This window comes from Camellia sinensis, chromosome 8, assembly GCF_055761805.1.
Source record: "Camellia sinensis isolate YWXY chromosome 8, ASM5576180v1, whole genome shotgun sequence".
Classification (NCBI taxonomy): Eukaryota; Viridiplantae; Streptophyta; class Magnoliopsida; order Ericales; family Theaceae; genus Camellia; species Camellia sinensis.
Window position 1 is genome coordinate 42298396 of NC_138968.1, and position 23218 is coordinate 42321613.

Here is a 23218-nt window from a genome sequence, read left to right on the forward strand (position 1 = left end):
CATAGGGTTTTCCTATATTACCGGGGAACGCAATGGTGTTCTAATTGGACATTAGAAATTCACCAATGAAAATAGGACAACGAAAATTGAGAGCGTATTATTCGCTACAAGTCCAAGGATGTAATTTAAATGACATGATCATCTGCAGTTTGTCCAAGTAAACTTTACAATGGTGACATGAATATCTTTATTGTTGCTGGATGCCAACTGCAAACAAAATTAGAAATGCACGCACACACGTTTTCACAACCAAGGAGAAAAGATCAACCTGACTGCTGGAAAGTTGAGCCAAGCAATAAATGAAGCCAGTAATATTATGAACTTAAACCGTAGAGCAAGACGCTGTCTGGGGAGTGAAAATGTACATCTCGCAGCTATGAGCATCAACTTGAGCACTAAATGATGCCACCACATCTCCCACAACATCTTGATGCTGTAACCAGTTAAAATATTAGAAATAGGGTAAACTTCTACAGCTGACAGGTAAAAAAACTAATCAAACAATTTAGCCAAAACAGTAATATTGGAAAACCAATCAACTGCTAGAAAACATTTTCATACGATTAACCTGATGTCTTCTCATCTAATCCAACCAAATTAAAAAAAAAAAAAAAACCAAAAAAAAAAAAGCAACCTAATGCACGAGACTCTTGCTAGCGGAGTTGGGAAAGACAAGATGTATATAGTCTTACCCCAATTACAATCCAAATGCTGATAGAAATGGCGACTCCAATCTTCAGAGTCAATTATATCATGCTGACCTATGAAGCACAATACTTTTAAAAGGAAGTCATATCTATATCGTACTCGAATTGGATACCGATACTCCACGGATACTATACTTTCTAAACATATCCAATACTTAATATTAATTTTAAGAAGCATCAAACACTTTTTGGACACTCTTAAGTCACATATTCAAACTATTATGAGATTGAAATTGTAATAATTTTTGCATAGTATTAAAGTATATTTGTTATAATAAATACAAGAATAATTTTTAATATTTTTTTTATTTCCTTCCATAGAAGAAAATTGTGAGACTAGAGTAGTACTCTTACTTTTGCAGATTTATAAATTAATCTACTCATTGAAAAAAAAATAAAAAGATTAAATAGACCATATGCTCTTAAACTAAAATTTAATTCGTACAGAATAGTTTCTCATTATTCTTTAAGCTAATGTACAATATAATACATTATATAACAAAAAAAATTCGACATATGCTAGCAGTACCCGCATCCTATTTTTAAAATTTTTGTCATATTGCCGTATTTGTATCTATATTGTATCCCTGCTTCATAGATGCTAACCTAGCCCAGGGAGAAAAAGTTGAGCAGGTCCATTTCCAAATTAACTATTTAACTACAAGTACAGCAAGACCAAGTTAATGCAGCTAATTTCTTTTTTAACTTTAACAATAACAAATGAAACAAATATTGGATGCCATAAACTCTAAAAGCCACTGACTTTAACTAGAGGTGTCTCAATTTTCTATGTACAGATCCACAAGGGTTAAAAGAACACTGTTCCTTCTTTAATAAGACGTGCGCACACATCCATGTCACAACTTGAACCTTGCATCCTTCCACTCATCGAGTGACAAGAGGTACCACTCAAACTAACAGTTTGTGGTCAGAAGGATTTCAAAGGAATTTTGGAAGCATTGAAGCATAGTCACTAAACAAAGAGCTTAAAAAAGTGCATTTGCTAATCAAATAGTAACAATGGTGCATAATCCAATAAGGACTCAGATTTGGGGCCACAATAGACTAGAATCTGGGAATTTTCGAGTGTGTGGTAGCAACCTGACACTACAAGGTAAAGATAACATGGGAATTCAAATCTTTAGGACAATGTCTTGAGGAATTGTATCAGAGCCTGTACCTGAGGCTAAAATTTAAGTGACACACACCATCTAATATACTTTGTCTATGCAGGCCAGTGTTCTTACCTTCCACAAATCTCTCACTGAGACACTGGTAGAGGATTCAAGTCCAAGTGCACCCCAAGCAGCTGTAATAGTTGCAGCTTTTGAACATCGATTCCAAAGAGCAACAGCCAGACTTTGTCCAGTCAAAGGACCAGCCCAAACCTGAAGACCGAGTCATATTTTATAAACTAAGATATTTATTTCCCCTTTTTTATTCAGTAAAAGAAGAAGAAGAAGACGAAAGAAAATAAGAAAATAAAAGAAACCAGAAGAAAAAGAAAAAGAAAAATAAATTACAAGAACAAAAAAGAGCCGTAAGCCACTGTGCCCATCCACTGCCCCTAAGGCTGTGTCTCAATCAAGTGGGGTTGGCTACATAAAACATTTTCATCATTCCACTTTGTTAAGGGCTGTATGCTCAACATTGAGAATTTACTCATGATTACTTCAATTCTTCAGCTGCCAGTAGAAGTAATAAAGCTTTGGCTTCTTTTGTGGCTTTATGTCTCCCAAATGGAAAGGAATCCATCATCAGGAAATTCTCAGAGATGGTTATGTGTTGTTTCCTTTGGCCCAGTACTTCAGCCACACTGATGTATGTAAAGATGAATTTGTGATGGTTGTAGAATTTGAAATTCAGATCGAGTAGGCATAAGCAATAACCATGAAGGCACTAGCAATTTCCAACTTTTTAATCAGCTAATCTGGACATGCCCCATAAAGGTGAGCTACTTGCTCTTTTGGGGGTTTCTTACCACACTCCTAAGCATCTCTTAAGGCAGTGGTGGGATCAAGGATTTGGGAAGGGATTTGTGAAGGGAAAAGAAAAAGGATGGGAAAAGTGTATGAAATAGAAGTTAAAATTTTTCACTTTTCCCTTCCCTTTTTCTTTCCCTCCACAAATCCCCACTCAAATCCTTCACCTAAACAGAGCCCAAGTATCAGGCAACTATTTTTTTTTTCTTTTTTTGTTTTTTGAAAAGTGAGTATCCTAGACTGCCAATAGATTTTTTTATCTCCTTGACGTTTCAATGAGACCTATCACAAGGCATATGTTTAGAATATAGCTGCTTCTTTTGAGCATAGTTGTCAAATCAGGATTCGAATTGTGAATCAAAATAGTATTGTACCAAATCACGAATCGAATTGTGAATCATAAAGATTCGGTCACCTGTTTTTAATTACATAGAAAATATATCTATACACTTTGATATTAAATATATCTAATAAATATGAAATATTTAGACTTAAATCGATAAAAATATATTGTTTTAAATGATGATCATGTGGTCTGGATAAGAAGTTAACATTGGTTCCCATGTTTACCAGTTCACCTTTTCCCCTTTAGATATTATTTCTTATCAACCGTTCTTAATAAAGAAAGTAAATAAAGACAAACTTTAACTTCCAAGTAACAATAACTCAACAACAATGTTTTTAACCTTTTACAAGATTAAAAAATCAAAATCTTCATAAATTTTAAAAAATCTCACTTGATGCCTTCAAAAAATTCATTTTGTAAATGCAAGTACTTATATAAAATTGAATATGGAAGCCTAGAATATTGTAGAGAGAGAAAGTTCATATTTTGCAACTAAGGTTTGAGTATTTGAGAATAAATAGGGAGGGAGAAAGTCAAAAGACGGCATATAGTAATCCTAGAGACCTTAAAAAGGTTGTGTGAACCATTTTTCAACAATAAAAAACCAAAAAAGAAGGCCAAGTATCGATTTTAGCGAATCGAATTGATTCACGATTCACCGATTCACCTACGATTCATAGCTATTTGCGATTCACACAACCTGTTTGAATCAATTACCTACTGAATCGAATCGTACGATTCGAATAGCGAATCGTACGATTCTAATAACAGGGCTTTTGAGGATGATTCAGAGGCTAACCTCCCAAGTGGTGGATTCCTTAATATATGAAAGTCTTATCTCAGGAATTCTATGTCCCTTTTATTTCTTTCCAACACCTTGTTTTCTTTGTTCGTCAGAAGGATATCTCCATCTTAACATTCTTTCTTTCAGTCAAATGAAAGCCCTCACAACACTCAATACCTGCAACTGCTCCTCCAACTAGTTGAATGAAAATACCATTTGTAATGAGAAAACAATTGACACATTCGATTTCTTGGAACACGTGAAATAATGCATCTAAATCTGCACTAAAAGAGTGATTTCTATGATGGGTCAAACTCAAATTCTTTCCCAACATATTTGGACTAATAGCTATTGAACAGGAAAATATTTACAAGTTGGTACTATCAAAGATATGCTGTTATCGTGGGTTGTAACTATCACCACAAATGATACAAAGTTAAAGAGGTTCAAGATGGAAAGACCTGGCGGCAATCGTTTGTTCCTGCAACATGCACTTTCCTGCCTTGAACGCCAAGTGGGTCTGCAGAAAGAGACAAATCCTACTAAGTTTTCTCAGTATGATACCCAATGTATTCATAGAGTGGTGCGCGTTTATTTATTTGGCATGCAAAGAAATCTTTAAACTAGAAAATTAAAGCAAAGGTCTTAAGCTGCTCACTACTCCAACCGTTTCTCCTTCCTACAGAGAAAGAGAGAGACAGAGTAACAAAGAGAGAACCAAAGTCTACCTTGGTTCACAGCAATAACCTCCTTATTGCTTAGTAATTCAAATGTCTCCGCAGTCATGTTTCTTACATCACAGCCAATCAAAAGTGGAGCCTGCATATTCAAGCAAAACAATTTTAAGTTGTTACAACTAAAAAAGGTAAAAAAATATATGGTAAAGGTACCCAGAAGGTAAAAATTTGATGGAATTAAAGTAGTTTCTAAATGAGATACAAAGATGATATGAAGCAGATGCAATCAAAATTAGTCTAGCAATCAGAAGAAGAAAAAGAAGAAAAAAATAGAATGCCACATGGTTCACTGATTCCACCAAAATAATCCAATAGCATAAGCAAGAGTATATAAGGAAAAAAGAGAGAGAGAGTAGATAAAAATCAAGAAGTTCATAAAGAACACCTTCATCAAAGCCCAGATGCTAAAATGTGCTCGGTACTCCAGGTAAGTCATGCCACCATTGCCAACTTCTAACATATCCGGATCTGCCAGAAAGGTAGATGTGCAGAATGAAAATCCAGATTCACACACACAAGTGGAGACCGATAGCCACGACCACACTCAAAACTCTTTGCAAAGATCACATTCTTACCATTCCATCCACCAGGACCAGCATAGGCTGCCCACTTGTCATTAAGATCAGCAATGGTAGTCATGCTAAACAGAATACGAAAAAAAAGGTTCAATCAGTGTAAAGATTTACTTGGCAAGTGAACTACGTGTGAATGTAAATACAAGCGTGCACACACATTACAAGCACTCTTTTGTTAAAATGTTAACTAAAAGTTTACTAAAAACTGACTACAGTTCATTCTTACAAATTTGGGCTGTAAAGCTCATCAATTAATCGTACATGCAAATGATGACATCCATGAGGAAAACTAGCTACCTCCCATTCTTTGGAAGGAGAAAATCGTCAAATAAAAAATGCATTTGATTAGATTTGCATCATGTAAGCAGTGAAACTTCTGTAAAAGCTTTAAGGGGTTAAATTCCAATGTATCTGATTTATGCCTTGTTAAAATTCACCCACTATCACCTACCACACTTCACCTACTCTCCACCTACCACTACCACCTACCACACTTCACCTACTCTCCACCTACTCCCAAACACACTCCTATATAATAGGAATCCTTGTAATTGTAATACACAACATCATCAATATATCAATCAATATAAATCAATCAATAATACAATTCTCTATTTCTCTTTATACATTAAATTTCTACATGGTATCAGAGCAAGGTTAAGCACTTAGTATTTTTCGTTTCACCGGCGGGCGGCAACCTCGCCTTGGCCGCCCGCCGGACCTCAACCTATTCCGCTTATTTTCTACACATACCTTCCCATCACTGCCTAAATCCTCTCTCTTGAGGCCAATGTGAATTCCTCTTCTTCCCGTGGTCTGCTTTCTGTCGGGCACGCCTCCGCGCTCAGCTGCGCCGCCCTCGCAGATAGCTCGGCGTTGCGCCGCGCCGCCTTCTCCACCTTCGCCCAGCCTTTGCTGGTGGCATTGGGCCACCATTGTTCACTCGTGTTCTTTTGTTGGCAGGGACAGCAGCTGGCTTTTTCTTCTCAGTCTTGGATTTCTCTAATTGGTCAAGGCGCTTCCTGAGATTTTCTGAAGGGAATTCGGCCTCAAGTTTGTACTCTTCAATGCACTTGATGACAGCCCGGAGTGCAGACTGCTCCTTGCGAGTACAGCTCGTCATCAGAGAGGTTTGTCTCTGGAACTCGTCGAAGCTCGGCGGCGGCGGACGCTGGGCAACTCGCCGAACTCGCCGCCGGGATCGGCGATTGAACCCATCGTGAGTCTACGACTTTCAAATTGTGAGAGAGTGAATGATTTGGGCTGGGCGTGTGTTTTGATACTGGCCCTCGTTGAATCTGTTTAGCTAAATCATGATTTGTTCAAGCCTCAGGTTAGGTGTTCGAGGGCTGGTAGAGAGAGGTTAGGGAGAGAAAGGCCTCTTTTTTTTTTTTGAACAACAAAGGCATCTTTTTGAAGCTAACACAAAAAAATAAAAAAATAAAAAATACATAAATCAATAAAATATTTCTTTTGCAGGGGCACTAACCCCACTCTGCACTCTCTTTTGCAGGGGCACTAATCCATCTTTTTTGAAAAGAAACCGAATCACAAGCTTTGCACACCAAACAAATTTCATCTCACATTTCTTTTTTTAATATATATATATATATATATATTAAAATAATGCATCATAAAACCAAAATCATGTGCACCCACATTCTTTCACACTTTTGCACCCACGTTCTTTCCCACTTTTCTTTTATATATATATATATATATATATTTATTATAATATATTTTCACTACTCCTACTTTTATTTTATTTTATTTTTTCTATCTTTCTTTTTCCATCAATTTTCCTTATTATACAACTCGTGAGCATCACCCTCTCTTCCGTCAAAAAAAAAAAAAAAAAAAAGACGCAAAGATTTGCACACCAAACTCATTTTATTCATGTCGGGGCTCACCCCGATCACCATGTTTCCACATACAAAAAAACTAAAAATAAAAATAAAAACAAATACAAACAAACAACCACATTCACAGGTGGGATTTTTCTTCTCTACTCTGCCGCCGGTCTTTTCTTCTTGCCTCCGTCCTGGGCGGTCCTTGCCGGTGTTGCCTCCGTGTTTCCCACTCCACTGGGCATGATCACTCCCCCATACTCCTCCACTGCAGCATATGGCGGACCTCCAAATCGGAACATTACGGTGGCCTTCCGCTTCAGCTCCTTATTTTCTGCTTTCAGCACACTTATCTCTGCTCGCGCATCCTTATACATGCGTTGGAGCAGAGCCAGTTGGGCGTTTAAATGCTGCACCTCATTTGTCCTACTCTGCAGCCGGTGCGACAAGTTTGTGACCGCCGTCATGGTCTCCACACATGACTTCAGTGTATATTGATTGGCTTCAATATCTGTTTGCCCTGCCATTTTTTGCTCCACAGACCGCATCGGGAAGTTCAACGGAGCAAAACCAGCGGTGTTTGGTTGAGGTTCACTGGCCACCGCACCAGTTATCTCTCTTGTTGACTCGTTCAGGTCAGGAAAGAGAGTGAGCAGACTCCGGGAAGACGAGGCCATTTTTTCTAGGCAACAGAGTGTTACAGAATATCTCTCTCAGCAAAGGAAGAGTTTTTCAGGGGATTTTCAGAAGTTTTTTGTCTGCCTCAGCCTCAGCATCAACCTTGGTTAAATAGCCAAGGCAGACCCGCGCTTCATGCGCCGCTCGACGCTCGCCGACAACATGGCACGCCTTTTGATGAATTGGGCACGCCTTTTGATGGCACGCCTTTTGACAAAATTGGGCACACCTTTTGAGGGTGTAACTTTTTTCAACGGTCCGACATGACCCTATAAACTGTCCCGACATTGATTCCGGTTAGCTCCTTTAAAGGTCCGACAAGACTCTGTAAACTGTCCCGACATTGATTCCGGTTAGCTCCTTCATGGGTCCGACAAGACTCTGTAAACTGTCCCGACATTGATTCCGGTTAGTTTCTACAAGGGTCCAGCAAGACTCCGTAAACTGTCACAACATTGTCTTCTACAACGTTATGACACCCCTATCCAGTGTCCTCTACCACGTTATGACACCACCATACAGTGCCTTCACCAACGGTCTGACACGACCATACAGTGTCTCCTATCCTCTTTTATTTTTATGTATTTTCTTGTTTTGTAACTCTCTCCAAACTCAAGTTGGTTAGTTCCTATCCCCCTTGAGTTTGCGGGGGGCTGTTAAAATTCACCCACTATCACCTACCACACTTCACCTACTCTCCACCTACCACTACCACCTACCACACTTCACCTACTCTCCACCTACTCCCAAACACACTCCTATATAATAGGAATCCTTGTAATTGTAATACACAACATCATCAATATATCAATCAATATAAATCAATCAATAATACAATTCTCTATTTCTCTTTATACATTAAATTTCTACATGCCTGATCTGCAATGAGATTTCAAAAGGCTGACACCATAGCCCACGAGACAATATGGACCTTGCATCACGGATTTGATGCCTAACTTTTGAAGTTAGAAACACAAAGAACTGAAGTTTATATATAGCTATAACTAGCCTACTTAATGATTAATCACTGCATATGCTATTAGTGCTCTTATCATTATCAGTAAGTACCAAGTTGATTTATTTGACAGACTCATATATTTAAATAAAGGGATCTTAGCAGTAGATGTAAGGTGGTTGTCGATGACTACACAGCATCCCTTATCTGTAGGAGACTCTCTATATACACATAAAGAATACGTTGTACATAACGACGACTGAAAAACTCCACAGAAAGATATTCTGTTCCTCTCTGTTTAATCTCTCTAAGGCTACCATCAGAGAGCCTTGGAGTGTGAAAATCATGGAGAACTCTAGTAACCAACCCATTGGCTTGAAAGTGCTATTACATGGTTCGTGGGTTTGTGATCGTTTGTGGAGGCTCGTGATCCCAGCAATTATTCAGATTTGTGGTAAACCGCTTCCACTTAGGTTGTGTTTGGATCGTAGATTTTGACAAGGATTTGGAATGTATAAGGCAAAAGATGAGGGAGATGTAAATGAAATATAAGCTAAAATTTTCTCTTTCCCTCTCCAAGTCCCTGTTCAAATCCGTGATCTAAACATTTAGCAGCTCAAGGCCTTGTACCAGACCTCCATAAGGGTGAGGTGAGTCAGATTGTAAGTAGCAAAATGCACAAATTCTGTCACCATTCATCACTATGAGTATCCAAATTTCCATCTTTCTTAGGGACACATTACTCATAAGTTCTATTTCTTCTTCCCTTACAATTTACAAAAGAAATAAGAGAATGTGACTGAGTTATAATGTAATATTTTTGTGTAAAATGTGATTTTTGAACATATAACAAACGGCTTTTGCTCATTATACCACCCAAGAGTTGTTGGGAGTCCAGAAATTTAAAACCTTGCCCATGAATCATTGATGTCGTCTGTTGTTCGCCAACTATTTCCAACCTTGCCAGCCCATAACGCAGGGTCATCATCACCCCTGCCAAGCCCAAAAAGAAGAGACAAAGAGTGCGGTTAAGATGCAACTAAATGAACTCAGATAGCTATACAACATAACCAATAACCCAAATTTACCATTCACAAATTGAATAGAAGATTGAACGTCCAGTTGCATTTAGAGCATCACGCATTGGTGGGTATCTGGAATTATGAAACCACATTAAAATTTATAGAAAATGAACTATGAGGATTTGAAATTCAACAAGAACAAAATGAACCAAACCTTTCCTCAGGTTTGATTCCAAGATTGAAACAGTTGTCATACTTCAAATAATCCACACCCTGAACAACACAACATAAAATATCAATAACTGAAAGTCCATAGAGAGAATTTGCGGTAACTGAGAATTTTCATCCAAATCTATGCATCATGATGGATTCAAAATTTGTATGACATGATATTCACTTTCATATCAAGTGTGATGGGATCAGTCCCTACTAGATTATATGCTAAAAGATGGCAAAATAAAAATTATTTGATCAGGGGTATCTTTTTAATTTCCAGATATAGGGAAAATTGATAATTTTTTAATTTAGAGTCCAAATTTTTTTAGGTATTTGTTTATTAAATGTCCTTTATTATTTGGAATATGTTCAAGTGGCAGTTAGTTTTGGAAATCCTTTCATAATAAGAATTTTAGGAAATTCTCAGTCAAGCAAGAGTCTAAATACTCTTAACTTCTAAATAAGCTAGCTTGTAGCAACAATCAAACAAATCTAGATATTGATTTTTTTTTTTTTTTTTGGTGTGAGTGTGTGTGCATATTTTGCTTAATTTTTATATGGTGAGGCTCCATTAAATCCTTCTAGGTGAGATTCCTAGAAAACCTCAGTGAGATTCTAAAGTTTCTTCTTATTTGTTTAAATTCCAGCAAACCTTGCATAAATAAGTGCCACAACTAGCCTTTTTGTTACCTTAAGTGAATCCTTAAACCCTAAGATCTTTACAAATCCTAACCTTGATATTTTAGACCTAAGATTTCCTTGCTGTCCAGAAAATACAGATTTTCCGAGCAGCCTATCTCCTTAAATTTTCAGAACCAAAACAGCCTGAAGTCGAAATCATTCTCACCACTATTCCATCCTCAAATCCTGAAGCCACACTTCCAAACTTTGACCCTTAGTCTAGAGCCCAAGCCCAACATATTTAATCATATGGCATCCTTAATTTTCAGCATTGAAGGCTGAGTACTGTAATCAGCATGCAAAGCAAACGCTCGAATTTGTTTCAGATTATGCCTTAAATGAGTCCGTTGTGTTTTCATTACCATTTAAATTGGGCTCATTTCACAGCATGTTGACGATAACTGTAGAATTTCAAGAAATTATACATATTTTTATATTATCAATGCTGGTGGTGATTCCAATATTTTGCAATAACTTTCTTGGGACAGGAAATCCAAAAGCCCCCTTGATAAAGCCTTACTTAATGCAATCAATGTCAACATATATTTGGAGAAATAAGATACTTATATTTGATAAGATATATCACAAACTAACCCAAGAGGCAAAGAGCTGTGCATCATCATTTTCATGGTAAATTGATCCAGGTCGACCTTCACATGTAAAAACCCTACAAAATCCAGTTGAATAAGTCAGGAGACAGAAAGGGGATTGCAACAGCTAAACAGAACAATAATTCCGTCATGATATAACTTCTAATTTTCTGACCCGATATTAGGAAATTCATCCTACCCAGCATCAGAATAAATTCCAAGCTTGAGGCCTTTCTCATGTACATAGTCAGCAAGAGCTTTAATTCCCGATGGAAAAGTTTTTGGATCAGGGACTAGTTGATCCTGCAAAACCAATTTCCAATGATATAAATTCAGAGCAAGTTGAGACTATTTACTATACCTGGGCTTTACAATTCAGTATTTACCATTTCTAAACTTAACAACCAATATCTTTATATTAATAAGCATATGCCCTCCATAACAATTTCAATAAGTTTAATTGGAAAAAAAGCTACTCAAGGAAAGCAAACATTAGTACAATACAAAGTCCTAACGAGAGAAAGAAGATGTTTTCCTAATAGACCACAAGGTATACAATTGTTTAATTTGCTTTTGGATAACTCTATTAAAAAATAAAAAAATAAAAAAAACCCCGCAAGAATGATATGGCAATGTCAGTTTTGTAAATAAAAGTTATCTTAGGCCTAGTTTGGGAAGATTGAAAAAAGACAAAAAGTCAAAAAGTCACTATCTTATTTAAGTCACATCATCTTATTTAAGTCACATCATCTCTCTAACACATCACTTCAAACCCAACCCAAACCCAACCCATATTTCATAAAAAGTCAAAAAGTGCACTTATTTAGTCTTCCCAAACTAGGCCTTAATGAGTGTTTTGTTTAAAAGTAAAAAGTCCACATTGAGCCATATCATTCTGTAAAAAAAATTTGTACAAATTCTTTGTTTGTGTACTTTGCTCTTCCTTATTTGGTCCAATGGTTATGGGTTGCAAATTACCCCCCAATGGGGAATAAAGATGGGATTCAATCTTCTCAAGTCTATAGTAGCTGGCACATTACCCACCAAGAGAATTTACAGCAAAGGTAGCTGGCACATTCTACTATTGATCCGGTACTATAATGTTGGAAACAAACCATAACATAAATGTGGTAGGATAAAAATTGACCTCTGAATTTCGTTTTAGAGCTGACCAGCAATCATCTGCATTTCTTAAGAAATTTGGTTAGTATGAAACATAAACCAAGTTGTGAGGGAGAATCAAATAGATAAATCAAGCGAAAGAATACCTATGTTTACATAAACATAGCCTAAATCGGCCAAACCAGTTGAGACAAGCGCATCGGCTGTCAAAGAGAACAGATGTTAGTATTTGGGAAATTGTCACATTGAGTATAGAAAACATGATAGAAATAGCATTCCCTGTATGGGTGTACATGCTTTTTCTTTTTTTCTTTTTTTCTTTTTTTTTTTTTGGGGGGGGGGGGGGGGGGGGGGGAGGGGTATTTCTATACAGGCATTCAAAAGAAGCAAACTGCAAAAGTGTGTTCATCTAATTGCCCTTTGCATGTATAGGCATCAATTTATTAGATAGGCATACATATAAATAACAATAAATAATTGAAGTAAATGAAGTGCAAGCTTTCCTATATGTTTTATACGTTTAAAATCTGTTGCAAATAAATCCCCAAATAAAAATATGCACACACAATATTTAATGTGGTTCGGCTCAAATGCCTACATCCACGAGAGAGAGAGGTAAATCCACTATAAACATAGAATAAAGAGTACATGTGAGATGGCCAAAATACGCAAAACACACACCACTAAACGAACCCCATGTCAAGGTAGTTGAGCCATTGCTCATCCTGGTGTTAATGTATTTTTCTCTCGCCCATATACAACTCAATTACACATTTTCCTCACCATTCTCTTTCACCCATATACAACTGTAATTTTCAGTGCTCCATGCAATCTGCCTAAACAAGCCGTGTATTGATGCCACCAATGGTATGAAACCAACATCAAGTCTTTACATGTCCCAGAGATCATTACCATGTAAAGATGCATCTGTCGTGTCAACAATGATCCATATAGCCATTTATTATGCCAACCATGCATGCAATCCAACATTGCATCATACCTCATGTGGCTTTTCCTTTAATCTCCCAATGAAAAATCCAATTTAATATTAATAAATATATTCCTATTTTATATTGACAGAAAATCCCAACAAAATCTGCATAGGATTCCAAAATGGAGATCCAGACACATGAAACTTTTTTCTTGCACGGGATTATTCAATAGGTGATTCAGATGCTTTCACAACCATGGCTGTGGAAGAACCACAATAACTCTGACAATAACCATTTCAGTAAGTACAAAAAACTTTTTTCTTTTTTTTACTTGCAAATCATTGCAATTCTAGCAAACCCATCACGGGATCTAATATGTCTTTGCAGCCATTCTTCAACTAACAGATTCATCCAAATTCCATAAGATACCCACATCCTAAAAAAATTTTATCATAAAAACTTGATTATCAATTCCAACAAAGAGCAAGACAATACCAGTTTCCTTGATAACTGTTTCATTGATGTTGCATGCAAAGAAATTCCAGCTATTCCATCTGCCTCAAACATACACAATCAAATCAAATAATCTCCAACTCTAAAGTAAGTAGTAACTTGCTAAAGAAATCCAAAATCCAAAACTAAAGCCCATATGCAAAACCCAATTCCTAATTACCATACAATCAACAAATACATACATGCGTACAAAAATACACAGTTAAACACACACACACACACACACTCCTTCCTCAACCAATTAAAACAGATAAGCCAAACCCAATTTTGAAAAATTCACTTAATCACTACAATAATCTTACAATCCCATAACAGAATTGGGCATTGAATTCTCTCTTTGGACTCGAATTACACTCTTCGATCCTGCTTCTATACAGCATTTATCAGTGAAAGACAAAAAATAGACAAAATCCACAAATGGGGTTTTAAAAAATCAGACAAAATCAACAAATGGGGTTTGATGAAAGAAAAGAAAAAAAGAGTAAACATACCCCATCTGAGGAGTGAGAGCCAAGCCATTGTTGAGGTTAAGAATGCCATACTTGGAAGTATCAAAGATATCGGAACTGGGTTTCTCTTGATTTCGCAACAGGGGCCGAACTGGCACCGCACTTGCTTCGATTGTCAGAGAGATCGTCGATAAATACAGAATCAGTATATGTATATACTCTATGCCACTCATCTTCGCCATTACTGCTCTCTCTGTCACACTTTTTTCAGAACAATGATGAGGGCAATTGATGATGAAGAAGAAAAAGAACTTGCAGCAAAACACAATTATACTCCAAAAGAAGACAAGCAAGCAAAGGCTGGGAAGCTGAACACGAAAGCCATCCTAATAGTTGATTTTTATAGTTAATATTCATATGAATCACGTTCTGTTCGATGAGTTTTTCACAGTTTAAATTTTAAATTTTAATTTAAAAATAATAATTACAACAATACGTTTAGAAATCCATATTATTTGGGTTGTCTTAAAAAAGTGTATTTTTTATTTTGTTATAAAAATATGTGTAGAAAAGTAGAGAAGTGATGTGATAAAAAAAAGATAAAAAGATGAATTATATAGTTTATGCCAAACCAGCCCTAAATATATGTAGTATAAGATTTATATATAGAATAAATTTAAAACACAAAATGATAAATTTAAATAATTTTTTTGATAGTTAAATCTGGATTCATATTATTACTACAATTAGAAATTAGTTAATAAAAAATAAGAAAAATAATTCATTCACCCAATCTTTTCTTTTCACGTCGACGTGGCAGGTAAAATTTGAAAACTCTTCTTACATGGATTCTCTCTTACCAGCACCTCATTCAGAGATATCAGGGGAGAGAAATTATATAGATGTAGCATTGTCCTGAAAACAAATATAAAAAATATATATTTTTTAAATTTTGAAAAATTATTTTTTTAAAAGAAAGGTAAATTACAAACACACTTAAGATGTGCGTATAATACATATTATCCCTATAATTTTGAAAATTACAAATATCTATTTGTTAGAATTTTTTTTTTATTTAACAAGATTAATAGGGAAAAAAAAATCCTAACTACTCTCTTATACAATAATAAAATTACTTAAATTGTTAATTAAAAAATTAAAAATATCTCCTTATTAGAATTTTTTATTTAATAGAATTAATTAATAAATAAATAAATAACCTAACTACTCTCCTATACAGTGATAAAATTATTTGAATTATTAATTGAAATATATTTATGATATTATTAAAAATTATTAATTGATTTGATAATTTATTAATTAAATTGGCCATTTGCTGTGCAATTAGAAAGTCGAACGGATTGGATGTAATTTACATTCTCTCATGTTGAGATCTCAACATAAAAAAAACTTGAGAGATCTATGGAACCCATCATAGGTCTTATTTCGATAATTCAAACCGTCCACTTTTTAAGACTCGTTTAGTAGAATATTCATACAAAAAATTAAGATGATCGGACATCAGTAGCTATATGTTTGAATCAAATTTATATTTACAAAAAATGAATGGTTATTCCTGAAAATATATTGATCATCTATTTTTTTTTAAAACAAATATGATTTAAATATATAGTTGTTAATGTCCAATCATCTTGATTTTTTACATGAATATTCTACTTAACAAGTCATAAAAAGTGAACAGTGAACAGTTCGGATCATCGGAATCGATTCCAAAATGGGTCTACTAAGCCTAAATGCTCTCTCAAGTTGAGATAACAACTTGAGAGAAGCCAAACCCTTTCGGAAACTACAAGAGGCAAATTCGTATTTTAAGTAAATCTTAAATATGTATTTATATAGGCAAATTACATATATCCCCCTTGAGGTTTGGCTAAATTACAAATTCCCCCCTGAATGCTATATTTGCATAACAAATTAGGGGGTAATTTGTTATGAAATATAAACCTCAGGGGTAAATTGTTATGAAAATACAAACCTCAGGGGGCGGGATGTAATTTCTGAAATCTCAGGGGGTATCTGTAATTTAGTCAAAACTCGAGGGAGGTATATGTAATTTGCCCTATTTATAATTTATCCAAAAAAGAAAGTTATATTGAAATAATTTTGACAAACAAATTCAAAAACATGAATTTTAATTTTCTCCATTACATATTTATAATGATTACACATATAATAATTATGAAATAATAATATAAATTTATAATTATTTTAAATGAAAAAAATTATTACAATTATCGTTGAATGAAGTAACAAAGAGGAACATAATCCCAAAACATGAGTCTTCCTCTTGCCAAGGAAACAAGGGAGAGATTGGGAATTTGAATCTACAGAGAAATAGGCAATATCCATATTATTATTTTTTTTTATAACTCAGGGTGTCCAGACCAGCTTGTATGCACCTCATCAACTAATCTCTGGGAGACCAATCACACCGTCCACTAGCAAGGAGGCCATTTAAAGCTAGAGTAAAGTTTCGTATGGACTGGCCCAACTCAAAGATTGATAACACCTAAGAGGTTTTGAACCTGAAACCTAAAGAGGAGGAAACTCCTAAGTCCCAAGCCTATACCCCTAGGCCAACCCTTGGGGGTTGACAATTTACTAACTTGTAAATAAAGAAAATTTGGCCATAAACTCTTCTTAATTTTCTTTTTTGGTTAAAGAGACAAAATAAATAAATAAATAAAATACTTTGAAAACTCCCTCATAATTATAAAGTATGGTATGAAGGAGAAAATTTGTTATTTGAATATTTTATCTGACTGTTATATCATCTCTTTTTCTCTCTTTCTTTTATAGTGCTCTCTTTCTTCTCCAACTCTACTACCGATGGTTATTCACCTCTTTCACCATCTCCATCGTCAACCGGCATTGCTCATCCTCACCGTCGACTAGCGACCACCATTTTTACCGTCAACCACTACCATCTCAGATTAGACACTTAAGAATTTAGATTTGAGATCAATAACTTCAGATTTGAGATAAATGAATTCAGATTTGATAGAAAAATGTGAAAACGAGAGATTATAATGAAAAATCAAGAGTTTTTTTTTGTTTATTTGTTCATAGATCTAAAAGTGAAATTTCATTATGATTCCTTCAACTAATATGCACTTCGTTTTTTGTAACGATAAAATTTTACACTGGTTAACAAAAATAAAGTTTGATTACTGATTTGCTTAACGACAATGAAATTTTACTTTGAATCATAGTAACGAGTACAATTTTACTCTGAAACGCGTTGCAATGATGGCTTTACAAGAGAGGGTTGCATCATGAACTAGAGTAAAATTTTATTATTCGAAGAACATAAAACCATGAGAAGAAGAAGAAGAAGAAGAAGAAGAAGAAGAGAGAGAGAGAGAGAGAGAGAGAGAGAGAGAGAGAGAGAGAGCATAAATGGTGAATGACACATACAGCACAAACTATATGAATTAGAGAGAGAGAGAGAAAAAGAGAGAGAGAGAGTGAGTGAAGGATCTCATATCTAAGGTTCGCGAGCTGTCATTTCTGGCAACGACAATTGTAAATTATCTTAGATCTGAGGTTGTAGACGCAATGAGTGACGATGGTGATGAAGACTGTAGAGAAAGAGTTTCATGGTGAGCGATGGTAGCAAGAGAGCGAGACAGAGATAAGAGAGAGCGAAAGAACACAGATTTGATATATATATATATATATATATATGAGGATATTATAGTAAAAGAAACAAGTTTCAAAATACTATGTGATTTTGAAAGAATCCATATAATTTTCGTCCTTTTGAGGGTCAAGTTAGACGATGAGGGGGTCTATCACCAAATCCCCCAAATAAAAAATAGCAAAGTCATACAAAAAAAAGAAAATTAAAAATTTTGGCTGTATAATACATTCATACTTCCTTAAATAATTTCAAAATTGTAATACTCTAAAAAAAGAATTAATTATTTGAAAGTTATAGTCTTATATAAGGAAAGAAAAGCCCTACCTTAATAATTTTGGTAAATTATAAATGTTTGCTTAAAATACGGATTGCTCCTTGTGATTTAAAAAATTAAAAATACTTTCTTGTCAAAAAATTTTATTTAACTGAATTAACTGAAAAAATAAAATTTCTAACTGCTCTTCTATACAATAATAAAATTACTTAAATTATTAATTAAAATAAATTTCTGACATCATTAAAAATTGTTAATTGACTTGATGATTTATTAACAAAATGGGTTATTTATTATGAAATTAAAAACTTTAAGGGGCGAGATGTAATTTCTAGAATCATAAAGAGCAATTTGTATTTTAAACAAATCTCAAATGGTGTATTTGTAATTTACCTTAATAATTTTAAGGACACTTACAGGCAGATCCTGTTAATTAGACTTATTTATCGATAAGCCTTGTTTTTTTCTTACCTATCAATATTCTCACAATTCCATTTCCTTACCTTTTTCATTTCCATTATTAACATTGTCATGACTCTCTCCCTCTCCATGTTAATGGCCTCCGACCACCATCTTTAGTTTTCGGCAACCATCTCTAGTTGTCATCTCCAGCTGCTGGCGACCACCTCTAGCAACCGTCTTTGACCGCCAACGACCACCTCCAATCTCTAGTAATATATTTTTCTAGCAATGTTTTTTAATAATTCTTCAATGATTTTTTCATCAAAATTGGCCATCTCCACCAATGTCACTACTCCCACAACCTCCTTAGATCTGGTAATGACAAGAGAAAGTGAGAAAGGAGAATACAAATTCAACAGTGATAAATTTATTGCCAATGTTATCAGTTATATCAGTGATAATATTTATCAAAGGACATCACTTAATTAGTTACTCTTACTCTTACATTCATACTCATTTAGTTATTCATTCACAAAACGCACCCACATACTTGCACACACAAAAAAATAAAAAAAATGTAAGATTGATAAATCTATCACTGTAATTTTATTCACTAATAGATGTATTCAAATTTTATAGACAACAAATTTGGTTTAACCAGATCTTTACCAACAAATTAATGGAGATCCATTACTGTGAAGAGAGAGAAAGAAATATAAAGACCTAATCTCACTAATAAGAGCTACGGCGACCATGTAATGGCTGCATCTCGATGGCAAATATGGAGGTAGTTGGTAAATAGTGGCGGTGGATCGACAACAATAAAGTGTAGATGGAAGACGGCAAAGTGTAGATCAATAATGGTGAAGTGTAGATCAGTAACAGTAGAGGTGGTTAGTGAATAATAACGGTAGATGGGCGACAGTGGTATGCAGATTGGCAATGAAGAAGGAGGTTGGTGAACGGTGGTAGTGGCCAACAACGGTGGACGGTGGCGGTCACTGGCAACGGTGGAGATGGTGGTGGCCAGTGGTGGTGTGAGACTCCTAAAGAAATAATAAAGAGAGACAGAGAAAGATGGATAGAGAGAGCGGGGCTGCCTTTTGTATAAGTAATGAGGGTATAATAAGTATGCATAGACTTCTAATAGATGAATATTAAGAGTGTTTTAATGTTAGACTTCTAATAGATGTGTATTAAGAGTTTTTTAATTCCAAATATGTGTATTAAGAAAATTTAAATTTGAGGTGAGATGTGTATACTTATGTCTATATTAGTAAATTTATTAGTAGTAAAATTGTAATATAAAATTTATTAATTAAGTATATGTACATAAAATAAATAGTGTATAGCCACTGTGGTTGAGTTAAAATATTTTACTTGGATCTAAGCTCAAATGAACTTGTGAAGCGTGACCTGCCACAAAATCTCTATTTAAAAAATAGTTCAACAAATCTTTTATTGTTTTCTGATGTTGTGTTTGATTGAGAGATTTTGGAAGGGATTTAGAAAGAAAAGTGTGGGGATATATTTTCTGAGTACCAACACGTGGCAAGGTGACGCCGATGTGTCAGCTGACGTGCCACGTGTCTTGGTCATTGTGCCGAGGTCATCTCGACTAGGCTGAGGTTTCCTCCGAAGATATCGGAATCCGAGATAAACGGATAAGGGACAAGAGTCCTAAGAAGAAGATGGGACTTAACCAAGATAAGGATAAAGCTCTTAGGGAGTTTATCTTTATCTCTTGAGGAGTCCAAAGTAAGCACAGAATTGGAGTACATAGAAGTCATACTTCTAGTGGGACTTGGATTGAGTATAATATAAAAGAGAGGCACCCCCGTGAGTCTAAGGTATGCAATTTATGTTTTGAGTATTAAGTTTTGCACTTGATTATCTTTGAGAGATATACTGACTTGATCGTCAGAGTGCCCCCGGGTGGAAGAACCACCGCCAGAGCCTATTTTTTCTGTTTCAGGTTGCTGAAGCCATCTATTCTGCCTGTGCTCTCCAGTTGATCACTAAGCAAACAGTGTGGTCAGATTTTCACCCACACAATTTGGCGCCGTCTGTGGGAACGAAGGAAGAATAGATGGCCAGTAACGGACAGCAGGAAAATATTGGGGATAACGCTCCCGTTGGGAGTGGCAGACCAATTGACCTCGACATTGAAGGAGACAACCACAATACAGAAGCCCGTGACCAGGGTCATAGAGAGAAAGACGTCATCCAGGAGGGTGACACGTCAAAAAGGACAGATCAAGGAAAATACTACAATGAAGATAACCTCCAGGTATGGAGGGACAGATGCCTACGGAGGGATGAGGAAGTAAAAGAATTGGCGAACAAGTTGGCAGACCTTCAGTCAGTCATCAACTTCATGATGCAGAATAATGTTATGCAGCCACCATACCCGCTGCAAGATACGCCGATGCCAGCAACCAACGCCCAGAAGGGCGGAAGAAAAATAATCCCCGACGTCCCTCAGCATACCAGGAGCGGAAGGCATTCTCACCGGCCTTCCAGGGAAGTCGGACGAGAAGAGCCGAGGCAAGAAGAGTCCCGAAGGACGCACCACATGAAGAATCCAGAGCCCAAAGAACATCGGCATGTTCAAAGGCAAGCACTCTGCTTTGACACAACCCATGGAGAAAGATCCAAACGGGCCCACCACGAGGACGAAAGCAGTGTACCAAAAAGACTAAAATCCATAGACAGCCGAGCTCTAGGGAGGAGTAAAGAAGACCTGAGGGACTACCTAAAAAGGAGGCAGCAGAATGTTGAAGCCGAGGTAAACTCCCCAGTAAAACCGAAAACAGCCTTCTCGGTGGAACTGGACAAATTCGAACCACCAAAGAGATTCAGTATGCCGAGGTTTCAAATTTATGATGGTAAGTCAGACCCAAACTTTCATGTTGGACTATACCTGAATTCAATGGCGTTATATAGAGGGAACGAGCCATTGCTCTGCAAAGTATTCCCCTCATCCTTTTGGGGAAATTGCATCTGATTGGTTCCATAAATTACCAAAGGGAAGCATAAAGACATGGGAAGGCCTGGCCGAGATGTTTGTGGCCAGGTTCGTAACCAACAAGCTGCAACCCCTGAGGGTTGATGCTTTGATAGCTCTAAGAATCACCAAGGAAGAAGGCCTTAGGGCCTATGCGAAGAGGTACTACAAGGTGTTCAACCGAATACCCGAATGCAACCAAGAGGTAGCGGTCGTGTCTTTCAAGAACGGCCTGAAAGATGACTGCCCGCTACGGAAGTCTTTGGCAAAAACATTGCCAAAAAGCATGGAAGAACTCATGGCAAGGATCGAGAAGTATGCCAGAGCCGAAGAAGATACATCGAGAAACAAAGAGATAAAGCAAGAAAAGGGAAACGACTCGCCGAAGCGAAGCCGAGGCAACAATGGGCCGACCAAACAAGAAACAGAGTTGAGAAATAAACAGGCGGTAACAACGGTATTCCGGATCCCAATCCATAAAGTCTTAGATCAGATTCGAAATCAACCTTATTTCAGGGCTCCGGCAAGAGCACCAGGGGAATTCATGGGAAGGAACGTTGGTAGACGTTGTGGCTACCACAATGAAGAAGGGCACCCAACTCAAGGTTGTAGAGCCTTGAAAGCACACTTGGAGGACCTGGTAAGACAAGGCCTTCTGAGGGACCTGGTCGATGAGGCTAAGACAAGGGAAGAACAGGCAAGGTTGCCTCGAGCACCAGCAGCACCGCCTCCCCCAGCACAACTACCACCAGCAGGAGGACCGAGGGTAGTTAATGTGATCCACTCTAGGGTCAACGAAAACGAAGTCAGAGGAGAGACCCAGAGGGTAAGACATTTACAGCATATCTACCAAATCGGGGAGAAGAGACATCGGCCAGAAGAATGCCAAGGGCCGATGATAGCCTTTATTGAAGCCGACCTGGAATTGGTCCAACATCCGCATAATGATGCCTTGGTAGTATCCCTCCAGGTTGGGGAGTGCCAAGTGAAACGCATCCTAATAGATCAAGGCAGCTCCTGTGACATCATGTATGTCAGATGTTACAAGGAGCTGGGCCTTCACCCTGATGACTTAGAACAATCCAACGGCCCGATGGTCGGCTTTAATGGAACGCCGACATGGCCACTGGGCGCAACAAGCTTGGAGGTACAAGCCGGCACTAAGAAGATCCAGACGAAATTTCTGGTAATTGACACGCCCTCACCATACAACATCATCTTGGGAAGACCGTGGTTGCATGCAATGGGGGCAGTTCCCTCAACATTGCATCAACTACTGCGGTTCCTAACAGAGCATGGGATTGAACAAGTTAGAGGGGATCAACTGCAAGCAAAAAATTGCTCCATGACAGCAATGAAATCCACCTGTAGTATACGGGAGCCAAGGAAAGCAGAAGTTGAAGATGAGGACATGGAGGTCCTAGAAGACGTTGGGAAGGAACCAGCCGAAAAGAGCGAAGAGGCGCTAAAACAGAGGGTACCACCAGATTGCCATGTACCCTCCAGACGAGGAGAAGACCGCGTTCATCACCCCTAAAGGCCTGTACTGTTACAAGGTAATGCCTTTTGGGTTAAAAAACGCAGGAGCAACCTATCAGAGGTTAGTAACAAAGATGTTTAAGCACCTGATTGGCAAAACAGTAGAAGTCTACATCGACGACATGGTCGTGAAGACCAAGGAATCAAAGGGTCACCTTGCCGACCTAAAAGAGGTCTTTGACATACTCAAAAGATA

The 23218-nt window shown here is 36.8% G+C and overlaps 1 protein-coding gene across 2 annotated transcripts; it reads right to left on the reverse strand.

Annotated features, from left to right (window-relative positions):
• Positions 1-74: 74 nt before the first annotated feature.
• LOC114309604 (alpha-galactosidase 3) lies at positions 75-14581 on the reverse strand. Of its 2 annotated transcripts, XM_082882544.1 has the most exons (15): positions 14179-14581; positions 13670-13728; positions 12389-12445; positions 12268-12302; positions 11320-11423; positions 11125-11197; positions 9848-9906; positions 9700-9765; positions 9521-9604; positions 5132-5196; positions 4942-5024; positions 4548-4638; positions 4281-4339; positions 1955-2095; positions 75-433 (listed from the first exon to the last, which is right to left on the reverse strand). In XM_082882544.1, the coding sequence occupies exons 1-15, from the start codon at positions 14376-14378 to the stop codon at positions 323-325; spliced, it is 1287 nt and encodes a 428-aa protein (XP_082738670.1). In that variant the 5' UTR covers positions 14379-14581; the 3' UTR covers positions 75-322. The 2 variants fall into 2 exon arrangements, with proteins under 2 accessions (XP_082738670.1, XP_082738671.1); XM_082882545.1 differs by lacking the exon at positions 1955-2095.
• Positions 14582-23218: the final 8637 nt, after the last annotated feature.

Coding starts and splice junctions, on each gene's coding strand:
- LOC114309604 (XM_082882544.1), bottom strand. CDS start 14,378: ATGGCGAAGATGAGTGGCATAGAGTATATACATATACTGATTCTGTAT. Junction 9,907..11,124: donor CACAGCTCTTTGCCTCTTGG/GTTAGTTTGTGA, acceptor TGTGTTGTTCAG/GGTGTGGATTATTTGAAGTA. Junction 2,096..4,280: donor GAACAAACGATTGCCGCCAG/GTCTTTCCATCT, acceptor CTCGGTCTTCAG/GTTTGGGCTGGTCCTTTGAC.